This window comes from Octopus bimaculoides, chromosome 6 (genome assembly GCF_046866305.1).
Source record: "Octopus bimaculoides isolate indiv1 chromosome 6, ASM4686630v1, whole genome shotgun sequence".
NCBI lineage: Eukaryota > Metazoa > Mollusca > Cephalopoda > Octopoda > Octopodidae > Octopus > Octopus bimaculoides.
In genome coordinates, this window is record NC_142933.1 from 51,452,492 (window position 1) to 51,469,698 (window position 17,207).

The 17,207-nt window shown below is 34.3% G+C and overlaps 1 protein-coding gene across 4 annotated transcripts in view; it reads right to left on the reverse strand.

Moving 5' to 3' along the window:
• The window catches only part of LOC106869618 (neuronal acetylcholine receptor subunit alpha-5), a 499,717-nt gene that overhangs the window by 122,819 nt on the left and 359,691 nt on the right, over window positions 1–17,207 (reverse strand). For 2 of the 4 annotated variants that reach the window (XM_052968838.2, XM_052968839.2), the window contains exons 3-4: window positions 15,692–15,736; window positions 4,819–4,973 (exon numbers count right to left, since the gene is read on the reverse strand). In XM_052968838.2, coding sequence (XP_052824798.1) covers window positions 4,819–4,973; window positions 15,692–15,736 — 200 coding nt within the window. The remainder of the gene's footprint in view (window positions 1–4,818; window positions 4,974–15,691; window positions 15,737–17,207) is intronic. The other 2 variants (XM_089353862.1, XM_052968840.2) reach the window with 1 other exon arrangement.

Below are 17,207 nucleotides of genomic sequence, written 5' to 3' on the forward strand. Positions count from 1 at the left end.
GAAAACGACAGTAACGTTGAAAAGAATAATATCGGTAGAAAACAGGCCATTACGCTACAAACAGCAACAGTAGCAGCAACAATCGCTAGGCTTCCTTCTTGAGGATAGCCTTCACAACGGAAGTTTACAGTCAATCGATTTCGAAAACATTCGTAACTTATTGAAGCTAGCTGCAACACTTAAAACACTGTTATATATTACTGCGTGGGTTTAACAACTCATTGCCTGGATAACTAGCGCCAAAAACGCACAACTAGAGAGAGCTTTCCATGATGTATGGAAGAATGTCGAACATATATAATTAGGCCAAGGCAGTATAGCGGGATCGAAGTTCTGTTTAAGACAACAGGCCTTGCATTACAATATCCATTAGTCATCTGCCGCAGCGAGGATGTCACTCTCTTTACTTCTTATTTAGAAAGAATTACCTTACAAGTTAACACTTTCGTCGGTTTTAAAAGAGCTAGAGTGCTGAAGTAGAAAGACATGGATATTGTTGGAAGAAAGCGAAACACTACTGAATGTAGAAAGAGCGAGGCAGGAGAACTGGTCTGGAACCACAGTATAAAGCATAAGCATATAAAACAGATCCAAGAAGTAATTTCCCTGTTGAATGAGGCGGAAATATTAGTGATTGTAAAGACCAACTGACTAAGCTACCCATTTGTAGAACAACTAATATTTTCGGACTAACATTTTTGCTTCAACACCAAAAAAAAAGAGAAAATTCAGACAAGTTCACTAACTACCAGCACAAAAATGATACTATGTACAAAATAATACACACGATAAAATCGCATACACATTCAGTTTGAGCTGTTATGAAGTTAATATTTTAAAAAGTGCTATCTTACATAGCATGAAATGGAAACCTATGTACACAGATGGGGGCTTTCAATAAAAGCAAAATGAATGCTCCGACGAACCTGAAATTGACAAAACTGTCAATAGCTATATATATATATATATATATATATATATAAACAATTGCAGCGTGGAAGATGTTTATAACTCATACAAAAACCGTTAGATTCACTTCAACATTTAAATTTAATTTACCAAAATATTTTCGTCGCTTCGATACCGCGACCAGTTCACTGACAAAATTCCACGCTGAGATGTAAGAGTAGGAGTGGCTGTGTGGTAAGTAGCTTGCGTACGAACAACATGGTTCAAGGTTCAGTCCCACTGCGTGGCACCTTGGGCAAGAGTCTTCTACTATAGCCTCGAGCCGACCAAAGCCTTTTGAGTGGATTTGGTACACGTCGTATATATGTATGTATGTGTGTGTGTGTGTATGTTTGTGTGTCTGTGTTTGTCCCCAACATCGCTTGACAACCAATGCTGGTGTGTTTACGTCCCCGTAAACTAGCGGTTCGGCAAAATAGACCGATAGAATAAGTACTAGGCTTACAAAGAATAAGTCCTGGGGTCGATTTGCTCGACTAAAGGCGGTGCACCAGCATGGCCGCAGTCAAATGACTGAAACAAGTAAAAGAGTAAAAGTGTAAAGAGAAAAGAGATATAGGGAAATGAGAATTTTCCAGATGAGGTTAGGAATCCCAGCCTCAGGCATCGAACAAGTTATTTAGTTTCTCCATTGAACCCGCTTGCAGAATAGACTTTGAGTTTTGTGACGCTCTTTTCTTCAGTTATTTCCTACCAACATGGTTGTTGCAAGAATACGTTATATAAGTGCATGTATTCTGAGGTCACCTGGGAAGTACAGGCGACCTTCAGTGACCTCATGCCGCTAGTAGTTGGTGTGATAACTATTAGCGAGAGCAAAATTTCTGACACACATGCCATTGCCTCCATTTTTGAGGATTTTGCGAAATTCGTATTTCTGCGCCTACGTGGAATTCCAAGTCAGTGTTAATGTTGCACCGGAAAGGCATTTCTTTCGAGACACAGTCGGCCTTCCTGGGACCGGACGGCAAGTTGGTGGTCCAGGACGTGTACATTAGTGAAGATTATTCCTTCAAACCAGAAGCAATCTCCGTTTCGACTGACAGAGGGAAATCAGATTTTAGGCTCCTGAGATTTTTCATCAGAACATTATGCTCTTTAGAGCTATTGAGTGAATGACTGGAATTCCATCTTGAATGCACGTTTGCATTGTGTAGAGCAATCTGATAGAAGAGAGATCTTCAAAATCCACGCAAATATACACAGATGTATCCGCCTGACATTTGCTGACCAACCAGTACGAAAGGAAGATGGGACGAAATACTGAATATGAAACCCTCTTCACTACAGAATACTACAAATGTAGTAAATGCAAGAACAACAACAGTAACATCAGCAATAACAGTGACATGTCTAAGAAAGAAACCTGCAAAACAACCACCAGCAGAAAATCATACATTACCACCGCTATGACAACAAACTGTACCAGCACATTAAACACCACCGCCGCTGCCACCAACACCGCTACCACAACCGTTGCCACCGCCACAACCGACACCACCGATACCACTGCTACTAAGCCGCCACAACCACGTCAATGAGAAGCAACAACGACAATGGCAACGATGGTACTATAAACAGCAGCTGCAACCGTGAAAATATATCAGAAATATTTCTTTTGCCAAATTTCAAACGTTTGCGACATTATCTCTCTAGATCAAAAGCATGAATATTTAGAAGAGGTAGAGAAACACAACAACTAAATAGAACAAAGAAAAACTACATTGAATATACCGCAATGCCTTTTAGACCAAGTAGGAAGGAATACAATTGTGTATAGATGCTTATCGCTGACAATACACAAATCGAAGCGTAATAACTTCAGGACAAACTGAACTCTGTTTAAGAATTATTTTGCTAGACATCAATTTTGTCAGACATACGCATAAATTCGAATACATTAAAATTATGAAGAAGTATTCCACTGTTCCACAAAGAACTGAAAATTTTAACTGATACCAATTTGCCAGGGACGCAGAGTGTCCCACCACAAATAGATTTCTGAAGAGTAGTCAAAATGAGACGATTTTAAAAGTTCCTAACACGTTGCAAGAAATATAAAAGATTCCGAAAGGATAATTGGGTTGAAATGAGGTTTGAGATACATCCGAAACACTAGTCAAAATCTCCGAACTAATAGATATCCCAAGAGGGCAGCAAATGCAGTAGATAATAGAAAACAGAAGACTGCGATGCTACTTCTGTAGAGACATTGAAAACTCTTTTCTCCTAATAACTGAAAATGAAAGCTGAACGAAGGCCTCCATATTTGCCAACATCACAGCATCAGCATTAGCAGCAACAAGCACAGCACTAGCAGCTAAGACTATAAAAGAATGCACTTGCAGAAACTGGGATTGCAACACCAGCTTCAAAACTAGAAGCAGTACCTACAGCAACAACACCAAGGGTGAAAACAATATCAACAAAAACAATGCAAGAAAAGCTGCTATCACAAACAACAGAACATAAGACACCAAAAATAACAAATGACGACAAAAGAAAAACAAAATTCTCTTCAAATTATGCTTCTCCCATGATCACATCACACAGACATGTCGTATGCGTAGGTAACAGTGGGGGAATCATATATAGCAAACTATTACCAAATTCAAAGAAAAGAAAAAGAAACAAAACACCAAAAAAATATCGGCAGATATGAACAAATGGGGAGATGCTTTTGATTAACGATGCACCAAAATCGACTGGATTTTCCGAAATCATCAACCTGGTCATGATCAAACAGCTTCGAATTATTCAGATTGTATCGAAATAAAGTTTTCTGTGAGTTATTAGATAATGATAGCATAGATGTCCATATTTTAAAATCGTCGGCAACCGAGAGCACAATTTTGTGATCTGTCCGGCCGACATAAATTTGTTTTGTAGGCAAGTACACGGTTACTAGAAGCTGAATACGTGGCTTCCGGCATGCAAAAAAACTATTAGCGAATAAATTATAAAGGATTTGATGAGGAAAGTCGACCACAACAAATAGTGGTTCACCCTGAAAAGCCACGATTAGTATAGAGTCGAAAAGCTTTAATAAGGTCGTAGTGATGGAGAAAACTAGGACGAAGAACTAATAGATTTAAAAGATACGTTTAGGAAAGGCATCGCAACCGACGTGCTCGCAGCGAGAATGATCCTTCATGAATTATTCAAAATAAAGTAGGAAGTCTGCCTTGTCAGTGCTAAAGCACGTTCTCTAAGACCTGAGGTAATGAAAAATTTTCGATTGTCCCGTGTGGTGAGGATGAAACTTGGCAACAATCTACAATCTGGTCCTTGTTGTATGTTAATCGACGCTTAGAAGATGCGGGTGGTTTTCCACCAGCATTTTGCTTGCTTGTTCAGAATGATTTGGTGGGCCTGGACACAGAATGGAATTCGCTGTGCACTTCAGCGGCCTGCTAGATTTCTCAGTAAGAGAGGCGCAGTTTTGTGATAGCCGGTAAGATCTGCAGAGATATGGGAAGCGATGGTTGACTGAAGATGAATAAATCACCTGAACAGGATGGTCTACCCAATACGATTTACGGATTCAAAGTGAGATCAGGTTTTATGGATACTCGAAGGGACATATGATGCAGAGATCCTATTATTTGCTCAAATGCCTTGGATGTTTTAATTGATGGATAAATAAAATATCTGACATACAGATTCAGATCTGATAATATTTATTTAAGGGATTATGAAGTAATGGATTCTGAAATTATCAACATTACATTACAACATCACGAAAGAGATTCAAACACGAACTATCCCTGTAGAATTTATCTCGTTGTGAAATTGTGTGTAACCATCGAATCATAAATTTTTAAAAAATTCAAAATCATTAGTACTGACCAGTGACGTAATACTCATAAGATATAAATCCATATTTATTGTAACAGGTTTGTCTTGATCCTGGATCGGGCGTACCATGGTGTTGTAACGGTGAAATAAATCTCGATGTAGCCTTTGTGTGTCTTCCAGCTTGGCAGCATGAACTCCATGAAAATCTGAAATCATTGAAAATACAAATGCTTTAGTTCAAATTTAATAACGTAATCTAAGCCAGTATATAGAATAAATTGAGTATAAAACGATTAAAAACCATTCCAGAAATTCTTGTAAGCATTAAAGAAAAGCAGTAAAAGTGCAAAGTTTATCGGCGCTTAAAAGCAATGAAATGTCCATAATTCAGGAAAGCTTCGATCTCCAACTCCTCAATTGAAAGCAGAAAATTTAGCAATCTTAAAATAAGTAAATGAATCAATAGAAAAATATGTACTAGGTTATACAAAATATATATATGAGCGAAATTTTAAAAAAGGACAAAGTTGAGAGTGCATTTAGCAAACTTAGAGATTCATGAATATTTTTCATATGGAAGCGTTCCATAATACTCGTATGAATCTGACTGGCAGCAAAATGCATATATTATCGTTCATTGGCGTACCGAGGGAGTAAGATCAGGGTGTGCTGAAAATTGTTTCTCATTTTATGAAATTGCATATCACTTACAAATTTGTTTTTTGTTAATAAATATTGTGTTATGTTGATAATTATTGAACAAATGTAAAATAGAATTAGTGCCCTTGTAGCACACCCTGAACATACGTCCCTGCTATAGTTCAATCCAAGGTGCAAGCCGCGTAAGAGTTAAGCGCAAGCGAAGAAAACCTGATACTATATCCCCTCACTATTATACTATCTTTGCTCCATCTCTGATATATTTATAATCTAGAATTGGTTCTCGTAACAACCATGAAAGCACTTTATATCTTAGATTCTGTCCAACAATTTAAACAGCTCGAAATTATATTAGAGAATGATGTAATTATATTCTAATTTGACAAAATACTTTGTCTCATGCAAACAAAATACCACCATAATGCGATAATTTACATGGAGTATATGGCAAGAATCATATAATGCATGTAAATCATAATTTGTTACATAAGTAAGAAGCCTGACAAATATTATAGTTAAGGAAAGTGAGATGTGACGATATATTTTTCAGAAACATATGAAATGATTCCAATACGAGACAAAGCCAGATTGTGAATAGTCTTAATATATATTTTTCTACACTTATCACAATATCCATGAAATAAGTTTTATACATAATGGCCTTTTAATAATAGCAAAAATTTAAAAAATTACCGTTTACATTTGAGTTAAATGAAGTGCAATTAGTAATATAACCCACTTGAAAATAAACATTTACTTTTACGCAGCTAATGCATTTTTTAAAGCAGTAATTTCCTTTCCCGTCAGATCTCAGGCTTTTTGCTTATATAAGAAATCAATAAGGAATTTGTTATATCACGAGTAAATGTTTTATGAAAATGGATGCAAAATATTTAAAAGGCGTATCTGATTGTTTATCTATCACATATGATAAAACTATGAATTCTAGAGATTGAGCACTATAAATTACATGAAAATAAAGGAGATTTTAATTGATTATCATCGCGTTGGCATCAGTTGGAAGCTATTACAAACTGATCGGATCTAAATTCTCTGAAATAATCATAACAAAGACCCTTCAATGAGTAACAAATATTTCAGCTATGATATTGCATTTTCTAGGTTAATATTTTAAATTTTATTTCCTTTACTTTCAATCAACTCAAATATGTAGACACTCAACCTTAAATTAGTGAGCTGAAAATAAATATTTTGCACAAAACCTCAAAAGTCTTTTCTTGTGTATTATAAAAATAATAATGGCGTTCCCTTATCTAACTTGCCTAATATTACAACATTTAAAATTATGGTTTAGTTACGTATTTTTGTTGTTGTTTTTGTTGTAATGTCTCTTAAAAATATCTTTCCCTACCATTCTTTTTCCACACCGTTCTCCAGATATATATCTGTTGAGCATTCTTGCTTTATTATTTCTAATTTGCATCAACAGATTTGTGCAACGTTGAGCCACCGCTTTCCTATAACACCGAAAAAAGAACTGGATACAAGTTTCGATTGAAAATCTCATTTAATTGAATGCTAATTATGGTTATTTCAATTAGTTCTTGTCTTAAATACTTCACAAACTCCCGAAATTTAGGTATTTATGGCGTAACAGCCATAGATTCGTCAAGATATCGGGGTCAAATTGACACGGAATGAACGCTTTTAAAGATAGGAGTTACAACAAAATATAATGCATTACATAAAAATCAATATAAAACACGTAAAACAGCAGAATAATTTCAATAAATCAAGAGCACCAAAAGAAATGTTACAATTATAATACTGCTGAGTTTTTGACATAGTGCGTCTTTGCATGTTATTATTTTGCTATTAAGTGATGAGATACGGACTGAAATCTAAAATCAAATGACTAAGATTTAAAATAAGCTTGAATATAAATGCAAATGCAACATAAAAATATATGTAAATAAATTAAAACCAAACGTAAAGAAAAATGCAAATTTAGTATCAAAATCGATAGCTAAGAAACAAAGACAAAGCAAAGTATTGATCTCTAACTTGTCCAATTAGTTACTTTAGTCAATTAGATGAAGATTTGGACGTTTCTGTGGATTCTATACGATATTATATCGTGGAAGTGAAAATATGTAATATAATATTTTATGCAAACAAATATGCATATATATATATATATATATATATATATATATATATGTTTCTATGTAAACACGTATGTAGAATTTATGCTATGGAGTAGTTCAAGAGGAGTTTTTTTCATATTAAATAGCAGAGGTCCCATCAATTAGAAGTACTAAAGTAGGAATGCAAGGAAATATATGTTATTGATATTTATGTTGTAATGCTTCGAGAAACTTCAACTACTTCCAGCATATGAATGTTTCCAGCTTGACAATCTTGTACAACTCAGTACATATATCTGTATGCATTCTTTAATACACGAGATTAAACATCAATATCAAGATATATAAATATGTCTATCTATATATCTATCTATTTATCTATCTACCTATCTATCTATCTATCTATCTATCTATCTATCTATCTATCTATCTATCTATCTATCTATCTATCGATCCATCTATCTATCCTTTTGTCTGTCTGTATGTTTTTTTCTGTCTGTCTATCTATTTAGCTGTATAATTTGTCGCTGTATAATTTGTGCTATTTTCAGTATCTTGTGTTTATTTATATACGCTGGGGTTTGTTTAGTTATTTGCCTGCATGTTTGTTTGTAATAAATCCGAAAGTGCGTAATATGATAACAGTTGCTTCTGTTTCTCTCCACTCATTCTGATTATTTCTGTTTCTCGAATTTAATATTTGGATAATTTCTACTTTCCTACGTGAGGAAGATAATCTGTTGCAACTAGTACTTCAGTTATTAGGCATCTCCTTTCCTGATGGGCATTTAATACATTCGGCAGATTAACCATGATGTCTGTATCTGACAGATTGTGGCATATGATGGTTTTGTTTCTCCACGGGACCTTTTCTCCTATATGTTTATCTTTCTACTTTTCTGCTGGAATTTTATAATGCTGGCATAACTTTCTGTGCTTATAGCCTCCAACTCTATTTTATCTGTAGATATTTTTATCTGTAGATATTTTTATCTTGACTGGGAATGAGAAGTCAAAGACAATGTGTGTGGTTAACTGCTTTTCTCTACTGCAACATGTCCTGGTCCAGATGTTGTACGATTTCGGTCAGAAAGGCTTTCATACTGTGTCCTAGTCAACAATATTTATAACATTTTAGTCTCAGCTCTGATACGTAAATATCACAGCCATTGTTACTGTATTTCTTTGACTAATGTTTTCTTCGTGTTATCCAAAATTGTTATTTGCTATTGCAATCAGCCTACAGTATATATATTTCAGTGTTCGTGATAAACATAATATATGTCAGATTTAGGAATGGGTCATTATTTTTTCTGTGTAGCCATCCCCGTTCGTTTGACTATAGCTATAACTTATGTACTGGGATAGCTACAATATTGATTTTGCAGTTAGCTTTGTTTTAAACATTAATTGGTCACTTGTGTGTTTTGTACACTATCTTGTTAAATGATACCAATGTATTTGCATACCTGTATTTAAAGAAATTCTCTTAAAGCATTTTTTAAAAATCTAGCATGATATTACTTTCCTTAATACTTCTCTGCCCAAGGTTTTCTGGTCAAATTTTTCGAATCCGAATGTTATATCAATGTCGTACGTAAATCCATATACTATCTATCTGTCTCAATGTTTCTGGTTATTTATAGTTTGTCTCGTATAACTTCAGACTGCCAACATACAAAAGCTGATTAGTATTACGGCAAGATAGCTGGTTTCACTTCGAAATCAGTTGAGAAGAAAGCAGGTATTGGGAAGCGATGGCGAGAACATACAGACATTCTGTTATAATTTACCACCTGAATATTGTGCCTTGCCTTAACTTTTGTCTACTCAGGTTGGATCTTTCGCTCTTCTTTTTGTGTAAAGATATGTGTTTCAGTTCTTGGTACCAAGCATTTAGAATGTTGTCATTCGTATTCATCTCTCTCTGCTGGTAAGATGGTGATTTCAATGGAACTTTCACGTTAGGCATCCATCGAGAGCTAGTGGTGGAGTAAAATGAAATCGATTTTGAAGAAACTCTGCGCATCGACAAAAATCAACCGAGTGGCTTATTCTGGGGTATGGAAATTATGGATAATTTCAAATGTTCCTTGGCTTGATAGCATTGCTTAGGTACGTAACTAATTTGAGATATTAAAGCATAGAAGTGCCACTTACATAGAATATTCCAGATGTATTCAGAGTGAAGAAGCAGTTCTGCTCAATTATCCATGCATTAGAGACTTGTAGAGGCATGTTAAATAACTGTCCTCATGTTAAATAATTATCGGACGGATTTGGCTATCTAACGAATCCATTATGAAGTGATGGTCTCGTCCGAGGAGGGTATGACAAAAGAGATTGTGTGTGGCAGATGACATTGATGTACTAAAGACTAACACTGTCGAATTTTGAATTTCAAATTAGAACAGAAGTTGAAAGTGAAGAAGTGATGTCCTCCAATAAAAATATAGGCCCTAGTTAATAGGTGCACTCTCGAAATGTGTCTTTAAGGTCCAAGAGTTTAGTTATGGGCCTTAGATGGTGGTCCTGCAATCTAATGACTCTATTACAAATTTATATTCTATGCATACTTTGTTTCATTGCTATGCTTTTCCTCTCATCCATTGTCTTAACCGGTACGTCACACGTACTGAGAGAAGCATTGTCGTGAATTTTCTTTCCCTTTTTCACCTTTACTTTCTCCGTTTACATTTTTTAATTTTTTACTTTTTCTCTTCGTCTGTCTTCCCCTTTTCTCTATCACATGACTTTGTAAATGAACAATCTAGTGTGTTTATTGTAACGGCCTACCAATGTATACATTGCGTTTCTCTGCCCTAGGCAAGAAATGGAAACAGAATTGAAAGAAGCTGATAATGAAAATAATAATATGATAATAATAATAATAATAATAATAATAATAATAATAATAATAATAATAATAATAATAACCCAGCACTGGCTCTCATGGCTTTTGATCTTAAGCGATTGGAAATGTTATCATGTACATGTTTTGTATTAATATAAAAGTTGGACTACAGCAAATATTCTGTTCCATACCACAGATTTTCTTGTTAATTGTTTAACCTTAACCAGTGGAACACTTCCTTTGGTGGCTGATGACTTGCGCATCTCTGATCACGAGCAGAAGAAGTAGTGGAGGAGCAACATAACCATGTGTTGAGAGGAATTATTTGGGGTTTGAATAATTCACCTCAAGAAACATGGGTGTTTCGTTCAACATCCTTACACAACCCTTATTCAGGGAGGTTTTGAGCGGGATAAGCTACTCAACCTGAACACGATTCTACCTGGGCCCCACTGACAAGGTCATGCGCTGTTTCTCTTGATATGAGATCACCATGTCTCGGATATATGTATGTGATGCATGTGCCTTATGTACTCTTATCAGACGGGTAGTCATGATGAGTATACTGGGTATCGTCTATTTTACCCCAGTGTCACTTTGATGGAAGGCATTGCTCCCTCACTATACAATAATAATGATAATTCCTAACGTAATCAAAATACTACATTTTGTCGATGGAGTATACAGTGAATCATTAACGTTAGTATTTTGATTTTGGATCTATCATTATGACGAGTATACATAATATTTGGCTCATTATTCAAGTAGTTAGGTGGCCAACAGTTAGACCTGTGGACAGCGCTTCAATTAGGTGTTACTTCACCATTAGATATAACAACACAAATTCACGGATAGCAATTCCACACACGATAAACATATTTTAATAATGTCGTGATCTCTGTTTAAAATAATCGATTTGTATCTACTCTTCCTGTCTATGCATTAAAGTTATTTCACTCCTGTAGCTATACTCTAGCTACTACTCTTAAAAGCCTTGCTACATCAGCATAGTTATATTTACTTCAAGCCAAATGCCAAACCTTTACATGGTCGGTCGATCTGCAGGAAATCTTTCTTTATTCATATCTCTTTGTTGTGAGAAAGAACAGATAGAATTAAAGTTGTAGTTGTGATTATAAATTTACACGACCTGGGGTGAACTAAGAATAAACAGTAAAATAACCATTTTCACCAATTAATTTATGAATCTTAAGGTACTACAATATATACTACATAACTAAATGGCTACATACTAGTGTACACTATAATACATATAACTTTCTAATGTGCACCAAACATGCTCAAATGCCCTCATTGCAAATGTTCGACTAGATCGTTTCAGGAAAACACTGTGAGACAAATCGTATTCCGATTGTTCATGCTGTATGGAGACATCTCAGTAAACCTATGGTCGGCGTAGGTCCAAGAGGTAAGCTTCGTTCAATTAGTTTATTCTTCAGTTGATGAATTAGTTGGATACCGCCTTTATGATAAGAATGTTTTGTTCGTTAAATACGTCTTTTTGTCAACGTCATCACACTTTTAGGTGGGTTTAACGATTCAGTGTCATTGTTTCTTATTGTTGTCATTGTCGTTTTCTAAATAGAAACAGGAATTTATTTGTCGTCTGATACTTATAGAAGTACATTAAATATTTCATATCTCTGATATGCATACTCACCCCATACTCACACACACACACACACACACACACACACACACACACACACACACACACATATACACACACACACACACACACACACACACACACACACAGATGCTTGTATATATGTTTGTGTGCAGAGAAAAAAATTCGATGACAACGTAAAAAGCACTCGGCATGACAGTTGGAAGAAAGTACGTGGTTCACTGAACGGTTAGACAGGCTGCCCATAGTACACCCCCCCCCCCCACACACACACACTCACACATACACACACGCACACACAGGCACTTACATATTGGTATGCAAAAACAACAGGTGATTGCATATTCTCGAACTGAGAAGTTTGCATTCAGTAATTGATGTTTAAGGTTTGGCAACCTAAAACCTGCAGCTGATACTCAGTTTTCACTATTACACATTTAACATCTTATGGTTTTGGATTGTTTTGTTTTCGTTTTATAACAGTAGTATGTTTCCTTCTACAAGAATTAAAATTTATGGGAACCAGGGTCCCTAGTAAACGATTACTGATACTAAAATAGGTACGCGTAACTCTTTAAGACACCATTAACTGTACGTTCTCATATGCCTCATATTTAGGTTTTACATTCTTTCCGATGCTATGTTTTGATAGTTCTTTTTATTGTCCTATTGTAATATGTCGTATTTTCTGCACATTCCCATCTGTCTACGATCAGTTACATACATTTTATGGTAAGGTCTTTTCTTTTCCTTTCACAAGACAGCAGTTATTCCAAACTTAAAAAGTATAATTAACATCGTATGGCTGAACAATAGTATGCATGTGTGTATATGGGAGTACGTTAAACATTAAGCTTGTACTTTCTTCCAAACTGCCGTAAAGGTGATTATTATCAATTAGCTGTCCAGCTTGTATTCCTTTTCCACATGAACAAACAGCTGGCCGCTGAGGCCATTCTAGTGTGGTGGTTCTCAACCAGGTCGATATGACCATGGGGGGGTCCATGTAAGATTTTATTGTTGTAATTTATGTGCAGTAAACTGATTATATTTCTACAATGCACATGATATTATAACAATTTTTACAAAGCAATGACTAAGAATAATTATTTATAAAAGCATAATAGGATTTTTTTAACCATTGAGTGTCTATGGGGGTCCAGTAAAGTAAAATAGGAATTAAAGGGGTCCACAGGGCATAAATTATTAAGAAACACTGTCTCGATTAAAAAACTACTTAATCAGCGAAAACGTTGGTGCATTCAACAGTATATATATATAGATAGATGTAGATATATATTTTTATGCATGTGTGTTTATCAATGCATTATGTCTGATCAGTCATGCGCGTGATATTATCTTATATATATATATGTATCCGAATATATATATATATATATATATATATATATATATATATATATATATATATATATATATATATAGTTTTATATATATATATATATATATATATATATATATATATATATATATATATATATATATAGTTTTATATATATATATATATATATATATATATATATATATATATATATATATATATATATATATATATGTATGTATATATATAATATATACATATAGAGAGAGAGATATGTACATATATACATATAGATATTCATATATGAATATGCATATATACATATGTATACACACACACACATATATATACGTAAATACATGTGTATATAAATATATATATACATATATATATATACATATATATAAACATATATATATATATACATATATGTATATACGTATTTATATACATACATATATAGATATATTTATATATTTACATATATATGTATGTATATACACATACACATACATACATACACACACATATGATATTTCTCCATATGAATGTTTAGAGGTTAAATGAATTTACATGCACAATTATGACGCAAACACCACATACATATACGCATACGTGCGTGTTGGTGGGTCAATTCTGATGTATTCAATCCCTAAATGTTTATACATGCATCGCTAGTTTTTATCACTACAGTTTGTTATATATGTTATTACACATATTCCTAACATCTATTGTTTCAACGATATTGTTTATATATTGCATGTTGTCCTATTTATGCTTGATTATTATTTGCCTGATATTGCCGTTACATACTGTAGTTTATTACATTTCATATTATTCACAATCAAATCGGTTATAGATAGCTATTTTTATGTAGATTAATGATGATGCCGTTTCCTTTATCTGATATATATTGCGACGCACGTTATTCTTTATTTATCTTTTATTTCTCTTATCAAAAATCTCTTCTATATCCTCTTTGTCAGTATTATGTAAAATATCTCGTATGGAATTATCGAATAATGAAATATAAATCAAATGTTATCAAACATGACATCCGTGGCATCATATATCTCACACATGCCAGTAATGATGAATATATATATATCAATTTGTATTCAATTCCGCTAAATTATGAAACATCTCCTCTGACTCACTACCTAGTCAACTATTAACGTTCATACCATTCATTCCAGAGAAGAAATTATAGAAATTTGTGTTTATATGCTGTACATTATGTTGCCAATATCAAATCATTACATATAAGATTTCAAAATCTGCCACCACATACTAATCATAGGTGTGTACATATCATATTTCTTATGTACAACAGTGCTGGTGCAGCATAAATCATTGTGTGATATACTTTCAATATTTACTGCCATAGATAATATTTTCAATATTTACAGTGACACAACGTTTTATTGATAATGCTGGTGTAACTGATAAACTGCTTATTGGTATATAATGAGTCCATGTTGAGTTAGTATAGCAGAGTCCAACTTGCGTTAACCATACTTTTTGTATGCTTTCAACATTGCATTCCATTCTTAGGATACTTTCACTAAATCTATTCCGCTTTTTCTGCGTATATTATTGTTCCATTTAAGAGAGACACTTTAACGATAATTCATGCACTAGCGTTTCTTTCTCTCATACTACCTATAGAAAGCAACATAATATAGAATTTTCTTAATATTTAAAAAGCAAAAAAACTAAATAACTAAATAAATAAATAAAAATAACTGTCTTGGATTTAAACACGAACTTATGACACAAGAAACTACGACGTTAGAGCTAGAGTTTACTTCTGTTGTATGAAATATATCATGATGCTCGATATTGTCTATTTCATACGTCATGAGTCGTATGATATTGTTAATGTCACTTGTACTTGTAACGTATGTCGTAAGCGATCTATCAGTCCATATGTATATTGAATATAGGTATGTCACTAAATTTTGCTCAACATGCCTACAAAGATTGTGGTGCTTCTCGTGTTGTTACGGTTGTCATTATTATGTATGACGTCCTTGTAAATCCATATATATATATATATATATATATATATATATATATATATGCATGTGTCTACATATGCATGTATACACACACACACACACACACACACACACACACATATATATATATATATATATATATATATATATATATATATATATATATATTTATATATATATATACATATATACATATGTAGGACCATAGTCATCCATCAGATAGGGAGCGCAACTTCTCTAGCCTAAATCCATCCCTGAGTGGCGTGCGCTATTGTTTGCCGTGATTACCTGCGCTGTTATTGCTGCGTTCAATCTCACTGTTGCCGTGAATAACTAGAAGAAAAAAAGAGAAAGAAGAAAACGGCAGGTAAATTAGTGTAATCAATGGTCTGATAAGCTACGATGATAGTTCATTTACATGAGGCAGCGACAATAGCACGATGACGATGAGAGCAACGATGGTCAGTAACATCTCGACGACTCAGTTGCAGATGACGTCACAGGCGATGATGATGATGTTGATGATGATAATAATGATGATGGTGACGATGACTATGATGATGACTATGATGATGATGACGAAGACGATGACGACGACGACGACAACGACGATAATGAAGATGAATAGATGTTCTTATACTTACCACTACTGATAGTGATAGTTCATAAAATATTACAATGATTACGAAACAGACGGTGGTAAAGACAAAAGGTGTCATGACGATGATAATGGTACAGAATTTGCAGACGGTGGTGTGCTGTTTTGGTGTCTGTCTCGTTCTGAATGGGATGTCTGGCCCTTTTTATTTTGGTTTCAGTTCCTGGACTGGATGTTGTGTGGTGTTCTTGAGCAAAACGCTTCATTTCACATTGCTCTGCATTCACTTCAATATCTGATGTATGGTAAACCGTGCATTTGTCCAGGTGATGTCGATTTGATGGAAGGGAGTGAACCAATTAACGTACAGCACATATTTTTGATCACTAAAACCAGTCATTTGTGCTGGTTGCTCAGCAAGAAATATCAGAATTGTTTTTCTTGGACTACGAGAAACTACCATCACTTATGCATATGATTAATATGATGGCTGGTTCCATTTAATGTTTGTTATCTTGTGAGTAAGAATGGACACGATCTATTTGGCTACATCTATTGTTTGGAACCAGATTTCTGAAGGATTGATATAAGGAGGAATAGGCGTAGAACTGAGTCTAGAGAATGTGAGGAGGGTGGAATAATGATGGTATTTGTGTATACGGATGGGTTGCATAATTTAAGTGTTGTAGGTTAAAATGAGTATGTAAAATGAAATATCTGTGAAGTAACCAATTTGGAAAACTGTAAATTGCTTGGTGAGAATTGTGTACAAGCGATTAGGGGCGAAAGCACTAAAAATCTTAGCAGGTAGAATGTTTTGAGTGCTTTTTAAAAGCAATCCAATATATTTACATAAAGCTTGTAAATGGTGAGGAAGACGAGCGAATAACCTGAATCCAAGTCGTCTAGTGCAGAAAGGAATGTGAGAGTCTGTAATGCCAGGGAGGAACCATTTCATATATAATCAATTACATAAATACACTCACACACACACACACACACACACACACACACACACACACACACACGCACGCACACACACACACACACACACACACACACACACACACACACACACACATATGTATGTATGTACGTATTTGTGTGTATGTGTGTATGTATGTATGTACGTACGTATGTATGTATGTATGTATGTATATTCAGCAATTCAGCACAAGTGTATTTGTGTGTGTGCGTATGTATGCA